The sequence below is a fragment of the Rhipicephalus microplus genome, chromosome X (assembly GCF_043290135.1).
Source record: "Rhipicephalus microplus isolate Deutch F79 chromosome X, USDA_Rmic, whole genome shotgun sequence".
Taxonomy (NCBI): domain Eukaryota; kingdom Metazoa; phylum Arthropoda; class Arachnida; order Ixodida; family Ixodidae; genus Rhipicephalus; species Rhipicephalus microplus.
Window position 1 is genome coordinate 228,624,928 of NC_134710.1, and position 20,567 is coordinate 228,645,494.

At 46.2% G+C, this 20,567-nt stretch overlaps 1 protein-coding gene across 6 annotated transcripts in view; it reads left to right on the forward strand.

Annotated features, from left to right (window-relative positions):
• The window catches only part of twin (CCR4-NOT transcription complex subunit 6-like twin), a 264,806-nt gene that overhangs the window by 66,045 nt on the left and 178,194 nt on the right, over positions 1–20,567 (forward strand). For 4 of the 6 annotated variants that reach the window (XM_075878739.1, XM_075878738.1, XM_075878735.1 and 1 more), the window contains exons 5-6: positions 3,183–3,233; positions 17,229–17,279. The exons of 1 other annotated variant lie outside the window; for it this stretch is intronic. In XM_075878739.1, the coding sequence (XP_075734854.1) occupies positions 3,183–3,233; positions 17,229–17,279 (102 nt within the window). The remainder of the gene's footprint in view (positions 1–3,182; positions 3,234–17,228; positions 17,280–20,567) is intronic. One more of the 6 variants, XM_075878737.1, reaches the window with a different exon arrangement.

Here is a 20,567-nt window from a genome sequence, read left to right on the forward strand (position 1 = left end):
AAATAATGAAATTCTGCCCAAGTCTGCGGCGAAACCGAAACGCGAAAGAGCGCAACTGAAATGAGGGAGCGTGTTATATAAACCACCCACCGACTTCGTTGTGTGGGTGGGGGGGCTGCGCTCGCAATTACAGCACGCATGACGCACTTACCTTAAAACGAACGGGGCAAAACTGCACCCCTGTAACCGCCGTTTTGAACAGGGACGTCATTGTAGTCGTCTGTTTGTTGCGCTCTTTGGTCCGTTGGTTTCGGTATCGACGTGGAATTTACAATTTCATTAATTCGTTGTTATAACAAGAGTCCGCTTTTCGAAAATTTCAAAGCGGCAATGGGTTTTTCGCATCTAGGACTTTGGTTCTTCTATTTGACGTAACTGCCGAACTTCACTGATTAAAATTAGTTTTCTAATTACCGTTTCCTAATTACCATTTCGAATTATGTCTTCTACCTTTTTAAGATGTCTGCCTATACAGAAAAACCAACTGTGAAGGCAGCGAGCGAATGGCGTCTTTTGCTGATTTTTAAACACTATTGGACACATTTCTTGAAACACCCTGTATGTTGGCTTCATTGTATAGCATGTAAAAACATCACACGTGCCCGATTACAGGTAGCTCGCCTGAGTACTTCGATTGAATTGCATTTCTGCATTGTTGTTGTAAAAAGAAACAAATCGAACTCAAGTTTTTTGATCTTGGGGAACTGGAAAGCATGTAGCTTTTTGCAAAGCGTACCGCTTACTACACGTGCTATAATAATAATAATAATAATAATAATAATAATAATAATAATAATAATAATAATAATAATAATAATAATGCAATGTCTCCACATGAAACGTCTTGCACTTTCGTACAGTTTGCTTTCTTGTGCCGAGATGCGCGGCGCAACGGTGACGAGTCTATCAGCTTCGGACTCGTCCGCGTGTCGTGCCCCCTCATTTTCCCGGCGCGGTCGAATGCGCCCGTCAGCGTGATGGCAGGGTGTGGAACGGCGGTGAAAGTGGCCGTCCAGCGGCGGACGCACACGCAGCCGGCCTGGGTGCGACGGGGTCGACCCAGTTCGGCCGTGCCTGTATTTTTGGTTTGAGGTCGGATGGCGTAATGCTCTCCACCGCTCGTGGCTCTGATGTCACCGCACGCATTGGAGTTGGCCGAGCTTCGGTGACGAGGCCTGCCTCTTTTTGCCGCCCGGTGATGCCGTGTCATCTTGCGCGGCGGGGCGCATCGTCATTTGCTTTGCGGTGATCCGGCTCCGACGCTCTGTCGTGCGGGTGGTTCCTTCTTTAGGCCGTCGAGGTAATACAATGTGGGAAAAGAGATTTATTTTTTTTTTAATAATAAATGCGGGCGTCTGCAGCTCTCGCGGAGCGGGGCTATAACTTACCATCGGAGGAAGCGGCGCGTCAATATAAGATCGCCGCGCTACTTTAACTAAATGACGCTCCCTTGGGAGTGTAGACTTGCAGACCAGGCGGAGGAGAGCACAGTATATAGATGTGCCTGCTTGTTGTCATTGCGGTAATGTAATCGTGGGAGAAATCGCAGCGTGTAGCAAGCCAACTCGCCTAATCGATACGGCCCCGTAGACGTTTCGATTCGCGTTGAAAGGAAGAGGACACTACAAGCTTCAGAACCCTACGTTCTTATATGCTCGTCCGACTTTCGGCCGATCCCCCTGTAGGTGCCAATCACGGTGTGATACTCTAAGCATACACCTAATCGCTGTCCAACTTTTTGCGATTGTTTCTGCTTTGATTACCAGCTGTGTTTTCCCCAATCGTGCTTTTTCTGACGCCACCACAGACGTTGATGTTAACTAATTTTATTTGGATCTTGAGAATTAACTTCATATACCTTCTTTGCCCCGAAACACGCTGTGACGTCATGCTACCAACCGTACTGTTTGAGCGTTTGATCACCCCATTCGTTGTTGTGCTGACATGCCATGGCGCAGCCCGCATGAGGCTGTGAACTATCTGTCGCCTATAAGCAACGCTAAAACGTTTCGTTGCTCGTAGCCTTCGATGAGTTCATGCCTCTTCTGAGGGGGTGAGCCCTTTTCTGTTACAGTGTGGTCGTGCTTTATGAAATTAAGATTAGTTAAGTGGTTGTCGCACTGCAGCAGCTGTTAGCGTTCGTCTATTACGACAGTGAGTATACCAAACTACAATGCCAGGCTTTTTTGGGAACTGTAGTTATTATTTCCGAGATCAACATCATTCGTCTGCGCCAGAACACCATATTGATGGCCCTTGTGGAGTCGTGCTAACTGTAGGTGCATGTTCAGTAGTGCTGCTATTGGTTCAAATGAAATCGCTTCGTGGATGAAGAATAGAGAGAATACTGGGACAGCGGTGTAGTACAATGATGTTTGCGTATGTGGTTTGTGCATTACGTTCTGAAGGGCCGTTATCACAGTGTTTCTTGTTCTAAGTGCTATCACGGGCTTCTCACTAGTATACCACTCCAAATTCCTGCTGTGTTGTCGCTCAAGGCTTACCGAGCTCAACGTGACCTGAAAGAGTTCGTTTTTTTTTTTTTTTGGGGGGGGGGGGGGGTCTGAGGTTAGACTGAGCTTGCATGTGCTCGCGTTCTACTCTACGCAGGGCAAAAAAAAAGCATTAAAATGCAAATTTAAAACTACATGTCTGATAAATGTATGCCGTCGTGTTTCGATCCAGAAAACTCATGCTAGCCCTCTCGATTTCTTGTTTGTGCCCGCAATTATATGTTCGGTCGATCATGTTCGCGCGTAGATTGGCTTTTTATTTGCCTCCTCGAAAAGTTCATATACATTCTGCATATCATGCATTCGGGTAGAAATTCAATGGAAAACGATATGCTCTCCTTTGCACGCGTTTTAGGTATGAAGAAACGCACGTCGAAGGCCGCCGGAAACTCGTCCTGTAGGTGGGTGTGCGGAGGTATATAGCACCGAGGGATTTGCCCTGCTGCAAAGATCAAGCTTTGGGGGCGTGATAGTGTCTCTGGCTGATGTATACGGCAGGCTTACGTAATGTTGGGTTGATGCGCCGATAAACACACCTCTCTGCGCTAGCTGCCTTACGGAAGAAGCGTTGATGCGTGTGTATGTGTAAATGATGGGAATAACGCTATAGGTGCAGAACGTTTTATAGAAAGAAAGCCTATTAGAGAATCGAATCTGCTCTTTGCGCAGATGCAGAACGCTGGAAGGAAGCCTTTATTATCGGACCCGACGGCCAACCAGGTGACTATTTAAGATAAATTCTGTATTTTGTGCATTTTAACGCTGACAGTGCATAACGCTCGAGGAACGCCGCAAGGACAGCTGCGCAACGTTCAACGGTAACGCCCCGTGACAGAAATCGCGCGATGATTTTCCAGCCGATGGCGGTTGACGCTTTGTCAAGGCGCGACGTGCAGCGCGATTTTCGCCACGTGGCGATGCTGTTGTGTCCTGATGGCGTCGTATAAAGTGACTCGGCAAGGGCTCTGGCGAGCGCGGGTTGCGCGGATTTGTCGGTGACGATGAAGCGTTTTCGAATTGATGTATGCACACTCTGAGATTGGCCGAAAGAGGATTTTTTTTGAAATAGATATACTTTCTTAGTGTGCTGAACCTTTCAGAAAAGAAGTCAGATAGAACAGAGCGTGCACTTACCTCCACTTCATCGCTCAGATGGCGCGAATATATATATATATATATATATATATATATATATATATATATATATATATATATATATATATATATATATATATATATATAGACACACAATCAAGAGGGCGAGAAAGTTCAGCGCACACCAAGCTTGTTAAGCGAGGAATTGCGAAAGCATGCATGATGGCATCACTGTCAAGATCCTGCCATCACCAGGTTAAGAGCAGTTTTGGCAACCAACTTGACAGGTGATACTCCTCTCACACGGCAAATCTAATTGATCGACGTAGCGCGTTTAGACACATATAGGACAAGGGAAGGGACAGAAGGGAGCGCTTACTTCCAACAAAATCTTTATTTCGAGGAGCGTACATATATATGCTCACGAAATTCGAAGACAACAGATAAACAGATGAAAAACCCTCTATTGCCATGCGCTAAAAACTTATGCTCTCAAGAACGACAATTCTTTTTCACAAAGACCGAGAGAAGGAGTGCTGACGCAGTTCGGCGCTAATCTACTAATCTTTTCTGCTTCAATAATCTCCCTTGTCACTTTATTTCTGTTTTTTCCTATGATTATCGAACCATGAAAAAGTGGTTTGCAGCCACACGTGCTGCAATGTAGTGCCAAAAAACCATCTCGACCATTTCTTACGTTGCAAGCGTGTTCGCGGAGCCGGTCATTAATGCACCTGCCAGTTTGTCCTATGTAGTATTTACCGCATGAAAGAGGTATTTGATAGATTACAAATTGCGCGCATGTAACATACAGTGTTAAGTGCTTTTTAGAGCATCCCGGTTTTGCATGTGAAACAACTTTCATACACAAGTACGAGAGCTTTTTCGGGGCAGAAAACACCACTTTTATATTGGCCCGCTCCCCAACCTTTTTCAAGTTGTGGGAGATTCCATGCAAATAAGGCACTACGGCAAGCTTCTGACGTCTTACTGGCTCATCATGAGGGAGAGCTTGCTGCAAGGACTGAAGCTTCTTGACCAGAATACCCGCGACGGAAACCTGTACGTGAGAGGGGTAGCCAGCGTCCAGAAGTCGTTCTACTTGTTCCCTGAAACTAGCTGCCATCAGATGTGGACAAGACCTCTGTAAGGCGTTACTAAAGCACATATTTACAATGCCTCGTTTTACGAGCTTAGTATGGGCGGAGTGGTACGGAAGCAAGGGTTTGTTACTCCTCGGCTTGTACATCCAACAAATGTGGTCTAGGTGAAAAATGAGAGCGATATCTAAAAATCTGAGAGTGTTATTAACAGGCAACTCATGGGTTAAAACAAGGGGACTAGACCGCTCCTTGATGAAGTTGAAGATATCTAGGGCACAAAAAGTGGGGTCACAGTCAAGAAGAATGAGGAAGTCGTCAACAAATCTAAAGATGCGCATGATTCGGTTGTCACTAAGGTCACCGGAAACGGTTCTGTCGAGCTTGGCTAAAAACAAATCACTTAAGATTGGAGCAATACATGATCCAATACAAATGCCCTCCTTTTGAAGGTGGGGCTTCCCGTTCCATTGAATAAAAGTAGATTTCAAATAAAAGGATAAAAGTTCTAAAAAGCTACTAGACGATATACCAGCAGTATTCTGAAATGTTATGCTACCAAGCTTGTCAATGCACTCTTCTACACAACTAAGAATCCATTTGTGAGGCAATGAATAATACAGATCTTTTACATCAATGGAAAAACCACACATGTGCTGATTCGAACGGGGTCGGACGAAATCAAGAACTTGATGGGAATTTTTCACAAGAAATGGGTCATCTACTGTTAATAGACCAAGCTTACTTTGTAAAAACAACGCAACATTTTTTTGCCACGTGCCATTTTCTGAAACGATAACACGAAATGGTTTTTCAGGCTTATGTGTTTTCGCACTGAAGAACACCTCAAGACAATCTTTTTTGCTATTTGCTATGTCACTAACAAGTTTACTGAGGTCGAGCTTTTCACACATCTTTTTTGCCTGAGACTTGACTTTAGAAAGAACAACATTGTCCTAACTTTTGAAAACAGATGAAACAGCTTCACTTGCTTTAGAACTGAAAAGCTTGTAAGAAAGAACAGCAAACCCTCCTTCCTTGTCGGCTGGAAGTACGGCGAGGGCGTTGTTCCTAAGGTAGGCCTCCACTTTTCTCAGCGGCAATTTGGAAGAGTGTTGCTTCGAACGAAGGAGCACATCAACACCTGCTGACACACACCGGTCATGTTCCGAGTCAGTTGCCTTTCCAGAAATTTGGCGGACCAAGGAGAGCCTTTCAGGTGCGGAAAGCCTTGGCTGGGGTTTGCTGTTCTTTCTTACAAGCTTTTCAGTTCTAAAGCAAGTGAAGCTGTTTCATCTGTTTTCAAAAGTTAGGACAATGTTGTTCTTTCTAAAGTCAAGTCTCAGGCAAAAAAGATGTGTGAAAAGCTCGACCTCAGTAAACTTGTTAGTGACATAGCAAATAGCAAAAAAGATTGTCTTGAGGTGTTCTTCAGTGCGAAAACACATAAGCCTGAAAAACCATTTCGTGTTATCGTTTCAGAAAATGGCACGTGGCAAAAAAAATGTTGCGTTGTTTTTACAAAGTAAGCTTGGTCTATTAACAGTAGATGACCCATTTCTTGTGAAAAATTCCCATCAAGTTCTTGATTTCGTCCGACCCCGTTCGAATCAGCACATGTGTGGTTTTTCCATTGATGTAAAAGATCTGTATTATTCGTTGCCTCACAAATGGATTCTTAGTTGTGTAGAAGAGTGCATTGACAAGCTTGGTAGCATAACATTTCAGAATGCTGCTGGTATATCGTCTAGTAGCTTTTTAGAACTTTTATCCTTTTATTTGAAATCTACTTTTATTCAATGGAACGGGAAGCCCCACCTTCAAAAGGAGGGCATTTGTATTGGATCATGTATTGTTCCAATCTTAAGTGATTTGTTTTTAGCCAAGCTCGACAGAACCGTTTCCGGTGACCTTAGTGACAACCGAATCATGCGCATCTTTAGATTTGTTGACGACTTCCTCATTCTTCTTGACTGTGACCCCACTTTTTGTGCCCTAGATATCTTCAACTTCATCAAGGAGCGGTCTAGTCCCCTTGTTTTAACCCATGAGTTGCCTGTTAATAACACTCTCAGATTTTTAGATATCGCTCTCATTTTTCACCTAGACCACATTTGTTGGATGTACAAGCCGAGGAGTAACAAACCCTTGCTTCCGTACCACTCCGCCCATACTAAGCTCGTAAAACGAGGCATTGTAAATATGTGCTTTAGTAACGCCTTACAGAGGTCTTGTCCACATCTGATGGCAGCTAGTTTCAGGGAACAAGTAGAACGACTTCTGGACGCTGGCTACCCCTCTCACGTACAGGTTTCCGTCGCGGGTATTCTGGTCAAGAAGCTTCAGTCCTTGCAGCAAGCTCTCCCTCATGATGAGCCAGTAAGACGTCAGAAGCTTGCCGTAGTGCCTTATTTGCATGGAATCTCCCACAACTTGAAAAAGGTTGGGGAGCGGGCCAATATAAAAGTGGTGTTTTCTGCCCCGAAAAAGCTCTCGTACTTGTGTATGAAAGTTGTTTCACATGCAAAACCGGGATGCTCTAAAAAGCACTTAACACTGTATGTTACATGCGCGCAATTTGTAATCTATCAAATACCTCTTTCATGCGGTAAATACTGCATAGGACAAACTGGCAGGTGCATTAATGACCGGCTCCGCGAACACGCTTGCAACGTAAGAAATGGTCGAGATGGTTTTTTGGCACTACATTGCAGCACGTGTGGCTGCAAACCACTTTTTCATGGTTCGATAATCATAGGAAAAAACAGAAATAAAGTGACAAGGGAGATTATTGAAGCAGAAAAGATTAGTAGATTAGCGCCGAACTGCGTCAGCACTCCTTCTCTCGGTCTTTGTGAAAAAGAATTGTCGTTCTTGAGAGCATAAGTTTTTAGCGCATGGCAATAGAGGGTTTTTCATCTGTTTATCTGTTGTCTTCGAATTTCGTGAGCATATATATGTACGCTCCTCGAAATAAAGATTTTGTTGGAAGTACGCGCTCCCTTCGGTCCCTTCCCTTGTCCTATATGTGTCTAAACGCGCTACGTCGATCAACTATGTCTTACCAACATGCCCAACTTTATACTTTAGGCAAATCTAAGGCCACTTACTGCGCCGAAAAAATTCCAATTCAGAGACATGAAAATTCCCTATTTCGGGGACTTTACCCTGCGAGTGTGGACGAAATTCCCAGCATATTTCCCTGCACAACAGTACTAATTTCCGCCCACATCTACGCACACACATACTATATAATTACACGCGTCGGACGTACTGGCGACTTTTGAAGTTATGACTAGGCCCTCCGCTGAAGCACAACAAAAGCATGGCTTTATTAATTCATATACTGTATACACTGAACATTGTGGGCTTCAAGTCTAACACCGCTAGTGAACTAGAAATAGCTCCGCGTAAATATCGGGAACAAATCTCAAAGGCCATGCTAGTGTGGTACATGCTCCAGAGCCGATTACAGCAATTGAAGCTGCACTGTGACCGCTAATTATCGGTCATCATAGAAGAATTTGAACAATCCTTAAATTCCCTGCAATATCACGAAGAAACCTTTTTTTTCTTTTGGCTCAAAATGACAGGCGAAAATTTCCCGAAAATGGGAAAATTCCCTACGTGGAACGTCACTGTTGCCACTTGCAACGAATGACATTAAGCGGACGTAATGTTATTTTACCTGCGTGCTGTCACACTACGAAAACAAATCTCATATTGAAATGATGACCAGGACCTTAGTCCTCCAGAGCCGTAGATTCCGGGATAAATAAAAAAATATACTAAAATTTGCATGTAACATATGTGCGTGTTCCCACACGAATAATTTTTATGGACAAGAAGGTGTCCCTAGAATGTAAACGCGGCCGTTTTGCACGGCTTGTCACAGCTGCACGACCCACTCGGCGATATGCGCCGAATGGACGGCGACATGCGCGGCTGGGCGTGAATACGGTGAACTGAAGTGACTGACTTTCCGACTGCAGATATGAGACGGCGGCAACGATTTTGTGTAGTCACCACTTCGGTCACCACTGTACGTGCAATTGAACGATCAACATCCGTGATACAGGCAACAACGATGGCAGAGCGAAATCAAACGTCGTCAGCATCCAGCCGCTGTAGTTGAAAGTAGCCTTTAAAAAATTTCGCGCGTGCATTTATGTCATCAAACCAGTAATAAGTTAGTCTAGTAAAGAAAAATATATTTACAAATGGTAAAGGTTATGTATACATATGTTGACAGTCATCTCCATAAAGGTCCCTGGCGTCGAGACTATACTCATTCGGTCCGAAATCGAATGCGAATGTGTTTCGGGAACTCATTCGACAGAAAATGTCATTTTCATCAAATTGCATTAGTTTTCTTGTGTGACAGCAAACAAATTACATTCGCTGTAAATGACATTATATGCCGTGTGACAGGGGTAGTAAGACAGCAGGCTTTCTTGATCATTTGCTCTCACGTGTAGCAGAGTCACTTGTGAATGAAACGAAGCAGAACAAGAATGCAAATGACGCAGCACAGAAAGAGCCAAAGCCGAAAGTTTCTGCCATACCTTATTTGCACAGAGTTTTGCACTGCTTAAAAACAATTCTTACAAAAACAGGGGTGAAGGTTCTTTTCACCGCAAAAACAAAAAACCAAGCTAATGTCCGTAGGCAGAATAGTAAACTCCGAAGAAATCTTCATGTGTTTGGGTGTAATAAGAAGCATGCAAAATTGTTCTTAGAATGTAATGTGGACGCTGTGTATCGCATTTCTCTATCGTGTGGTCGTTGCCACATCGGTTAGATGGGGCGCTGTCTGAACGATCGCCTTAGGGAGCACGCAAATCTCCTGCGCGGATCAGGGGGCAATCAGTGTGCCAGTTGTGGGTGCACCCCGGTGTTTGATGAATGCCAAATAAATGACAAGATATAGGGACAAGACGGTATGTGAAATACGTTCAGCGCGTTTGATTCGCACGGCAAACTGAATGTGTAAGTGCCTCCTGTGTCAACTTGTTTGGCTATGAGTACGAGTATCTTTCCTGTTAAAGTGTAATTTCATGATTTGGACATGTTTTTTTTGCGCATGCACCTTCATTTACCCTTTTTCTGTGTTTCATGTTCTCGCCCTCTTGATTGTTTATGCATTTCCGCTATCTGAGCAATAAAGTGGTTGGTAAGTGTGCGCTCTGTCCTATCTGACTTCTCTTCTGATACGTTCTGCGCACTAAGAGAGTATATCTTTTTCGCCCCGCCGCGGTGGTCTAGTGGCTAAGGCACTCGGCTGCTGACCCGCAGGTCGCGGGTTCAAATCCCGGCTGCGGCGGCTGCATTTCCGATGGAGGCGGAAATGTCGAGGCCCGTGTGCTCAGATTTGGGTGCACGTTAAAGAACCCCAGGTGGTCAAAATTTCCGGAGCCCTCCACTACGGCGTCTCTCATAATCATATGGTGGTTTTGGGACGTTAAACCCCACAAATCAATCAAATCAGTATATCTTTTTCGTAATGCTATACCAACCAGCCCAAGTAGCCACTCTTTCGCTGAAGAGAAATGTATCGTAGGCCTCGCAGAGCCCTTTCCGATGGTGAATGCGGGGCGCAGCCTCGCAGTTTCGCGCTCGGTTTCAGCAAAGCAGCTGTTAAGGGTTGCCATTGCAATAGAGATTCGCGGTGGCGCGCGTACGAGCTGTACCACCCTGCCGCGTAGAGAAAGTGCGTCGAATACTGCGTATACAACGCAATGCTTTGGACAAACGTGACCCGAGCTGAGTCAAGTTCTTGCGCTGCGAGCCTATAGGCTGCTTGCTGAACCCGGGTGTATCTTATGCTTGTAGCCCCGACTTCGTTCTTGTTCGTTGTTCCAACCTCGTTTCGTCAAAGCATTCCAGCAGGAAACCGGAAAAGCGAAGTTTTTGTAGCACTGACGGGGCTTTTACCGTTCGTCGAGGTGTGTTTTAACGGGATTGCGATAACACAACGTGAAGCCGACGCGGCGAACGCGACGTGTCTCGCCTTGGAATGCGTGAAAGCTGAAATATGCGTAGGTCGCTTCATTGTTTGCTATACGTGAAGGCTTGGCCTGAGGAGCGCCGTGCATGTGCAGGACAAGCCGTGGACTTTACCTATTCCCCAAATGCAGGGCTACTGTGACCCCCGTCGTGCACGCAGTCTGCCCCGTGTGAAACGAACAGTCGGAGTTTCGTAAAGGCCCCTCAAGTGTTTTGGAAGCGCAGACGAATCGGCTAAGCTCACCGTCGCTTCAGAAATTTTTTCGTCGAGCGTAACTAATTCTGCATTGTTAAAAAAAAACATTGTTATCGTTATCACGTCTTGTGCAGCATGTTCGTGCTCAAAATCTCAAAATGACGTGTCATTGTAGTTGCCTTTCTGCAATATTTCACCACTGTTGAACCGCGTATTTACCATCAATCTGGAATTAACTTCGCATAAGACAGTTGGCCTGCCCTCTCACCCGAACGGCTGCTTTCACCTACAGTTTTTATAATCGAGAGTGCGCAGCCTGTGTTTTGTGAAATTTCGCAGGTTGACAACATTGTACCGCTTCTCTCTAACAGCGCTGCGTGATGGTTAGAGATAAGGAGCGAAAGAGTTCTGGTTATGCAGTTACTATTGTCCATATGTGATCTAGGCGTGGTTTGATGAATTTTTAATGAGCGTTGTGAGTGGACGTACTTTTCGCAAAAGTTTTATCGTGGGCGTTGCCATATATTTCTGACGAATCAACCGAATTTCGTTCAAACGGTTGTGCGCAACGCGCTGTTAAAGTTTGCGGCTTGTTGGTCGGTGCGACTCTATAGCATAACATGGCAAAAGTCTCCCGGCGGGTGATGGGAAGCTGTCATCTTGCTTCACGTAGAGCCCGGTGTGTGTGTGATGTCGGTTATGTCGCCTGGACTGCGCGGCCCGGCCCGCCATTTGGAGTGTATATATAGCGCCATCCACCCCTTTTGCCTTAGTGTGTGCTTGTTGATGCCTTTATGCTCTGTTTCACATTTATCAGGTAGGTCTGTTGATGCTGTGAGCCAATGTGTGAACATACCGAAAGCGTCAAAGTTGCAGAATTCGGGGTTACACGTGTAGCTCACGTGATTATAGCGACTCACTGGAATGTATGCCAATTGCGCTACCTTTTTTTTTTTCTTCCGTGTTTTATTCAGTTTATTTTTACAACGGGCCAGCTATACGAATGGCGTCAACTCGAGGGGGTCCCATACCGCTAGCTTTTGCGACATGTGGTTCTCTCGTTGGCGAAATCCTTGGGGCATGCCGCTAAACGCGGAACGGCGCTACTGTGTTTTGGTCACTGCATCGTAACTTGCTGTTGTTACCGGTATCTCCTGACGCGCCGGTGATATCAGATTCACGCCCTGACGAAATTGGCTAACGGTTATAGTTCGCGTGCATCGCGAGTGCAAGCAAGCGCTTACCATTGCTACATATGGAGGCCTCGGTATGTAGTTGCGCTGCACCAAATTCGAGGGAACCGGGAACGCAGCACGATGGCGACGTGAGAGGAGGCGCACTTGGCGCGTCTACGAATAGCGGATCTCTCGGCGTGACGGCCGTTAGGCGGCAAAAAGTTGAGTGTGGTCGTCAGTGGGCTGCTGAGGCTACACTCTCTTGCGTGCGCCAACTGCATGTCGGCGTCGCAAGGGAACTCGCACTTTGCTCAAAAGACGTAATTGAAAGTTGGTTTGGAGGTCATTCCTAGCCGTACGCGCTCGCATGCACGCACGTGCGACGAGCAAGATTAAAGCCCCTTCCTCCCCCCCCCCCCCCAACGCATTTTGTGTGCTGCGCGTACTGAAGTCTGATGAGGTTAGTAAGCAAGTACGGCAGTGATAGGGACCCGTACTCCGAATTTATTAAGCCTGGAAAACTCGGAATAAAATTAAGTGAACGCCTTTCCTCATTTCGATCTTCGCGTGGCCGCCTGACCACATTTGACTCGCCCTCTTACGTTTAGGAGCGCGCCAATCAAATGAGCTGAAAGCTCCTACGTATGGGAAGCTTGCATGACATTTTGTCCATTCTTTCCCGCGTATCGATGACGCCATTACAATGTGGTGCTTGAAGAGGGAACCGCACGTGCGAAACGAGGCAGCTCGTGTACGCCTCTATAGCTTTAGTGATCTTGTTGCGACGACGTAAGGCTCTTACACCTAGCGAAGGGGTTGTATACTTGGACGAGGATGTATATGTATACTTGGACGAGGACAATGAGGCGGCACACCGCTTGACTCCCTTCGTGTTAGTCTCCCGCTCGGTTCTCGTCCAAATAGTTGGCTGGAACCTTCTCCCTATGTGCTACCAAACTTCTATTCCAAGAGGAAACCAAAATGCCTCCATGGAGTTATGACCGCCAGTGGTGAGTAGGGTATTCTGGGCACCTCCGGGATAATGATGATGGACTATACTAGCGTACTCAACGGCTGTTCGAAATACCCGTTTGTGAAGCAGTAATAGACGAGCAATTTTTGCGTACGACGAGCGTGGTGGTTAAAAGCGCCCGAATACCACGTGTTACCGTGAAAAGGCATGTGAATGCAGCAACATGTCTTTTGTGGTCAGTGATGAACGTAAAACATTTACAGTACAAATGTCAGTGAACAAGCAGTCTTGGTACACCGTAATGTGGTGTCCACCTATTATTGCGAATCGAGCTAATTGATTGTGAAACGCCCGTGTATAAACGGTATAATCGTAGGAAAAGTAAATTGCCCTTATAGGTTGCACCTCGTTGGCTATTCAAAGCGAATAGTGTGTTGCTTTTTTTTCACGACCTGTACAACAACAACAACAAAAACAACAATATTTTCTCTTTGGGGATTTAAACCAGTGTTGCATCGCGGGTGGATGAAGGCGAAAGCACTGGTGTAAATTGGGTGAGGGCAAGTGCTGGTGAGGCTTAAGGGGAGCAGGTGGCCCTTTTGAACCTCCCTGCCGACGCCCATGGTTCGAGCGGTTCTCATAGAGCTCAGGAGTTAAGACTAGACATAGTGACAGTCGAGAAATGTAGCATCAGCGTTGCTAAAGTTAATGTAGTGAGGTAATTAGCTTAGCAACCGTTGCTGCTAATGAAACTTTGAAGTCGACCCGCCTCAGTGCGGGTATGGTGCTCGACTGCTGACCCGCAAGTGACGGCATCAAATCCCGACCGGGGAGGTCGCATTTTCGATGGAGGCGAAAATACTTGAGGCCCGTGTACCTAAATTTAGGTGTACGTTAAAAAAAAAAACACCAGGTTGTCGAAATTTCCGAAGCACTCCACTGCGGCGTCTCTCATAATCATGTGGTGGTTTTGAGACCTTAAACCCCAAAAATTATATTACTAAACTCTGAACTCGCGATGCTATGTAGTTAGCACTCATCATATACGCGATAGATTGCTCTCGAGAGCGAAGATATGGAATCTAGGATTGGCTAGACTCGAATAACTATAGATGAGTCTCTAATAATATCAGTGTTGCGGAATGACTTGTTTTATCATAACTTATGAAAGCTATTTGATACCTTTTTTTTTTCGTCGTTGAGAGCGGGTGAGGTGCAATGGTGAAATTTTAAGAGAGAGAGAGTGTGTGTTTGTGTGTGTGTGAGAGAGAGAGGGGTGGTGGAAGAGGAGTTATTTAACGCTGGCTCTCTGCAACACACCTGTGGCGCCGCTTATACAATGCTGGGCACCGCATTGCAATGTAGAGACTGACAGTTCATTGTCATTCTATGCGTCAACTTGTTTAGGTTCATCACTGGTGACGCGTATTTGGTGGCAAAAAAATAAACAAAACAAAAGAGAGTTAAAAAGAACGCGAGTCTTTGTACTGTCTCCCGTAGCTCCACTGTTCCAGTGCTAGGTTGTAACGCCAGTTTACATCCTCGTCCAAGAATAAGGTGGAGTTGTGTGTCATGTGGCATGGTCCTATCCCCTGTTGTGTAGCGTTCCATTGCCGGATACATCTTGACAAAATCACGATATTTCTGCAGGCCCGTATAGTTGATGGCCTAGCGTATTCCAATGCTTGCAGCCCGAAGCACTCGTGTTTCTCGTTCTCGGCCATAACTTATTGTGCAATATATGCAGAGCGAGTCCGACTTTAGTTCACGCCTCAGCAGCCGAAGCCACTCTCCCGTCGCTGCTGCTGCCTAGTATCGGTATTGCGACAAGCTCTTTGTAAGACATCCCGCTTGCGATGCGTCTGCAGCCGTTTGCCAGTTTGTTTGCCAGTCGGAATGCGTGCACTTCGACGGTGCCTCTTATATATGTTGCATGAGGAGCTCATGTGTAGGTCCATTTATTTTGCTTGCACCGATGCGAACCAGGTTAAGCTGGGACACGAGGAGTGAAATTGTGCGTCTCTATAGTTCAGCGGTGCGGGCATGATTCGCGACTGGTAAAGAAGGCGAGGTGCAGATGTGGCGCTGCAGGCGTTAAATTGTAAATATTTTCGCCTTTCACGTAAGTTCTGAAAGCGTGAAGCACAGCAACACGTCTTGAATCGCAGGAATGATTGGCTTCTGATGCGTCTGGCCTTAGAAAACAGCAGAATACAATCTTTCTTGCGCTACAGACCACTCGAAAGTATATTTATGAAAGCAGTATAGGCGCGCCGTTGAACATATGTTGTGCTTAACTATGTTCGGGCCGTAGACGGAAAACGTGCGAACTTTTCTTTTTTTCTGAAGCGGTAGTGTTAAAGAGCCTGTTTCGCGCTAACTTTGGTGTCGGCGTTCTGCCACACTGTTAAAGGAGAAAAAAAAACATATATGCGGATTTCATCCAGTGTGACAAGTGTCCTTAACGCGAGTACTATTGCGTGGCAATAGCGTACAGCATCGCACCAATCGTCAAAGCTGGCGGTTGGTGGCCCACCAAAAGCAACAGACGTTCGTTTGCTTGCGGCATGGATTAGGTGTCCGCGAATTGAAGCCGGGCTAGTGATTCAAAAGGTGTGAGCTAGTCCTGATTACGAAGGCGAAGCGCTAGCGTCCTTCAAGCTTTGTTTTTTTTTTCGCCCATGTTATAGGGTGATAAAAACGCTTAAATATAACCAACGCGCTTACATATTAATTAGCCTTTAACTGTTTATGTCTTGAGTGACGTTGCCTTAATCGTAGTGGACAGCCGAAACGCTTGCCGCGACAAATACATGCAGGTGTGCAAGTGCGCGAAGATGCGCGTAACCATCATAACGCACGCGTTACACAGGGCGTAGTGGTTGTGCCCTGCTTCAACGTCGCCTTTTTGAACTTCGCTTTCACACAAGTGCTGCTTTGGCTACGTCTTCGCAATTGCATGTCTGTACCGAGACGTCACCGCCCTGCTTAGAGGGCGAACCGGCCCCGCTCTTTTTCCCTTGCAAACAAACGGCGCGCTTTGTAGGACGCTATTGCTGCACCGCTGAAATGAGTGGCAGGGTACAGCTCCTCGCGAATCGGTGGTGATGACGGTAGCTGGCTGTTCTCTTTGAGACGGGTGGCCTCAAATACTGTGGCCTAACAGTGTGAGACTCAACAGAGAAAGAGAAGCATGGGTGGGGGTGGGGGGGAATACAAAGGGTGACAGACATTGGCGGAGTAGTAATAAGCTCCTTTAAGTTCAGAATCGTTCAGATGGATGTGTGCGCCATCTGTTGTGTGAAGCGTGGACCGCGCTCACTTAGAACGCTATAACATTGTACCTTAGGAAGCGTGCACATATCTTCGTTTATTATTTCTTTTCAAACAAAACGCCAAATATTTCTTTAGGCAGGAAACAATTTCACCTTTTCAGCGGAATTACTCGATGCAGACATTACTTTCATGAGCAACTGAAATTTGTTACTGGCGGCTAAATAACGCTCTGTTAATAATCAGCTTTTTAAATTAATAATTCTAGTGAGCGGCACACGTATCGACTTACTTATTGGAGCCACTGCACTTGCAAGACGCAGGTACACGCAGGTCAATCTAAAGCGGGCACCTGTTAAGCGTGTTTCCGCATTGTACGGCGGCATGCATTGGTGAATCAGTAAATTTGGTTTAATAGTTTTAAATAACGCTTAACTAATGCCTTTTTGTTGCGGAACAATGACTTGTTATAGCAGTACATTTTTGCCACAAGTTTGCAAATTCAACGCTTATATTAAAAGTGGTACAACTTTCAGAATTTGTTGGAAGCGTTTGCTGTCCCTGGATAACTCACCGGCTTCAATTATTAAACTGCATTGCATAGGTCGAGTTATTTTGTTATGCAAGGCGGAAAAAAATCGTGTTCGTTCTGGTGAGATAGAGTTGGCATTGATTCTGTGACAGGAAGGTAGAGACCAAACACGTTTGCAGTAGCAGCAAGCATGGCGAACAGCGAGCATAACGGTGATGGAAGTAACGCTAAATCCGGCCATGAGCGCACCTGCTGTGTCTGCAAAGCTAGCTTCTCTGCTAGACGCGTGCGAAGACCACGCGATGACGTCTAGGGAGGCAGTGGAAACCGCATGCAACTCTTGTTTTCTGCGCGATTGTTTCCAGGTCCGCAATGTGACTTCATCTACGCCGACGGTGCTCGTTACAGCACATTGGGTAAGTTCCGGTTGTTGCCGTGCGTCTGTTCCTGTTTTGCTGTAGACGCCGTCATGCTAAGTTCCGTTCCAAAGCACGCGTGTAGACAGTAAGCGAGGTCAAGCTTCGAGGAGGCACCATTGAAGTCGGCGACGACAGGCTACCGTTCTGCCCCAGTAAGAGTGACGCAAAGGTGAGCTTGCATGGTGGAGCGGAGCTATATAAGGCAGACTTGAGCTATTATTGTGAGGACACGTCGCTCTGTGTCTGGCGCGTCTATAAGTTGAACATTTCTTCCGTTTACTCGAAAGTCAGTTGAAATCTTGTGGAAACGAAAGTTCCCAAAGTGGATGTTTTAGCCATAATTTCACTCCGCAGCAATATGGCGTAGAATAAAACGTGATAAGCGAGTTATTCCTAAGTAATCACCGATTGTTCGTTCTACAAGTTCGACAGCAGTTGGCAGTGGATGTATGACTCATTTCAATATATATATATATATATATATATATATATATATATATATATATATATATATATATATATAGATAGATAGATAGATAGATAGATAGATAGATAGATAGATAGATAGATAGATAGATAGATAGATATAATGTGGTTCGCTGTTTACACGCTCATGACCACACATCGAAGGCCCATGGCCTCGATCACCATTTGGGTCACTGGAAGAAGCGTTTTATTTCGTCATGCGGTGAGTGCGAAGGAGGAAACGGCTTGATTACAGCTTGACGACGATGACGGAAAGGACAGACATTATTTAAAAACCGAGTTTCGAGCCTTGAGTTATCGGGAATATGCATGTGACGCTAATGGGTTAAAAGAAACCTGCCGTATTTGGACGTTGAGTTGGTCTGCAAATATTTGGCTTCTAAGGCTGATTTGCCGTCGCCAGGTGTACTCGCACAGATTACCGTTCGGTTGTTGTGTTGCGCCACGTATCTTTAAAGCGGCATACGCCACGCATCTTGAAAGATAATTGTTGAAATCACGCGCGCCACGAAGCATACTCAGTTACGAAAATGCCCCGCCGCGGTGGTCTAGTGGCTAAGGTACTCGGCTGCTGACCCGCAGGTCGCGGGATCAAATCCCGGCTGTGGCGGCTGCATTTCCGATGGAGGCGGAAACGTTGTAGGCCCGTGTACTCAGATTTGGGTGCACGTTAAAGAACCCCAGGTGGTCAAAATTTCTGGAGCCCTCCACTACGGCGTCTCTTATAATCAAATAGTGGTTTTGGGACGTTAAACCCCACAAATCAATCAATCAATCAATCAATCAATCAATCAGTTACGAAAAGCATGTCTAAAACGAAACCAAACTCTGCCGTCGCAATTTCGGTCGTTGCTTTATTTCACGACCTTCTCGAGAAATCCGGAGCTTTCTTGCAATGCTATTCAGGGGTGCTACGTATGCAAGATGGCCCGAGCTTCTCGGGCGGACGAGTTTGCTCCGAGCTCGCTCTGCGGCGGCCACGGCATGAAGACAGCGCGGAGTGCGTGGTAGGAGCGTTGATAAAAATGGCTACAGGAACGCGCCTGGCGTTGGAAATGCATGTGTGACATTTGCTGTGGTTATCAAAGAAACACCGCGTGCGAACACGTCAGCGCCGCCACTCGGTCAACATTTTAACAGTGCAGCGACGTCAGCGTGATAGCCGCGCCATCTGTTTGCCAACTCAACACGCGCCTCCCACAGGCGTGTTCGTGGGCGTTTGTCCTCTTTCGGACAGCTTCTTTCGTTCCACCCTGCAGCAGCAAGGTAATTTCCACTCTCGAAGGCAGCTAGGGTGCACACGCAGCACTCCCGAGCTGCTGATTGCTGATTGATATGTGGGGTTTAACGTCCCAAAACCACCATTTGATTATGAGAGACGCCGTAGTGGAGGGCTCCGGAAATTTCGACCACCTGTGGTTCTTTAACGTGCACCCAAATCTGAGCACACGGGCCTACAACATTTCCGCCTCCATCGGAAATGCAGCCGCCGCAGCCGGGAATCGAACCCGCGATCTGCGGGTCAGCAGCCGAGTACCTTAGCCCCTAGACCACCGCGGCGGGGCAGCGGTCGTGCTGCTCGTTGCGCCTCTATGAAATATGGCAGATAAATATAAGGTCAACTGGTAACCAGGGGCGCTCGCATCATGGCAGCAAGTAGGCTTGTTTTGGGAGCACACGGGAATACCCCAAATCAGGGGGTATAGGGTGTCATGGGGTGGACATCGTTCGAGTGCTGTGAAGCTCTCAGCAAGATAGAATTTGAAAAGTGATTGAGAAGAAAAAAAAAATGGGAGAGGAGCGTTGGGCTAGAAAAGTTTTCAGATACTTGTACAGTGTCAATTTCAAGTGTGAATACATTTATAAGCGACCCCAAACCATCCACCGCCGTCTTCTCTCTATCTTTAAAAGAAAGAGGACTTGGCGGGCCGCAGTGCGACGCTTTACCGAATAAGCCACGCACGCGACGCTGATATCGGTGTCAGTAACGCGCCTTATATCTTTAACGCCGCTGCGCGTGTCCCCCTCCCCCCTCGCTCGCTCCTCCGCAAAGCGCTGGGACTAACCGTGAGCTACAACGATAACACGAATAGGTGCTAATCTGTAGTGTAGTTTGTGTGTGTGTGTGTGTGTGTGTGTGTGTGTGTGTGTGTGTGTGTGTGTGTGTGTGTGTGTGTGTGTGTGTGTGTGTGTGTGTGTGTGTGTGTGTGTGTGTGTGTGTGTGTGTGTGTGTGTGTGTGTGTGTGTGTGTGTGTGTGTGTGAGACGCGCTCGCGATGTGTGCATTTAATGCATCGTACGAAAATCGTGAAGTGTAAATAAATAATACTTCGTATATAATGTATCTGTGTACAAATGCTTCATGACAAACAACACTTAAATTCATTAATTACACTTTAATCATCATCATCAGTAATAAAACTCCCAAGCATTTCCCCGAGGGGGAACATGGTTAAGTGCGAATGCACGGGGTGATGCTATGAGGGGAAGTAAAGTTAAAATCCGTTGGCATTCGCCAGTGAGTTAACGTAAACTCCCCCGTGTGATCAAATTGCGATTCCCAGGAACCATTACACCATAAAGGCACCACAGTGTGATTAATAAATATAATAGTGCGAATTAATAAATACCCTTCATAGCATCACCCCGTGCATTCGTACTTAACCATATTCACCCTCGGGGAAATGCTTGGGAGTTTTTTGTATGAAAGGAAACACGGCTACGCGCAACTTGCGCGCTCCGGCGGCTGCTGGCAGCGCGCTCAAGCGGGAGAGATAGCAACCACAGTCTCTCTTCGCGT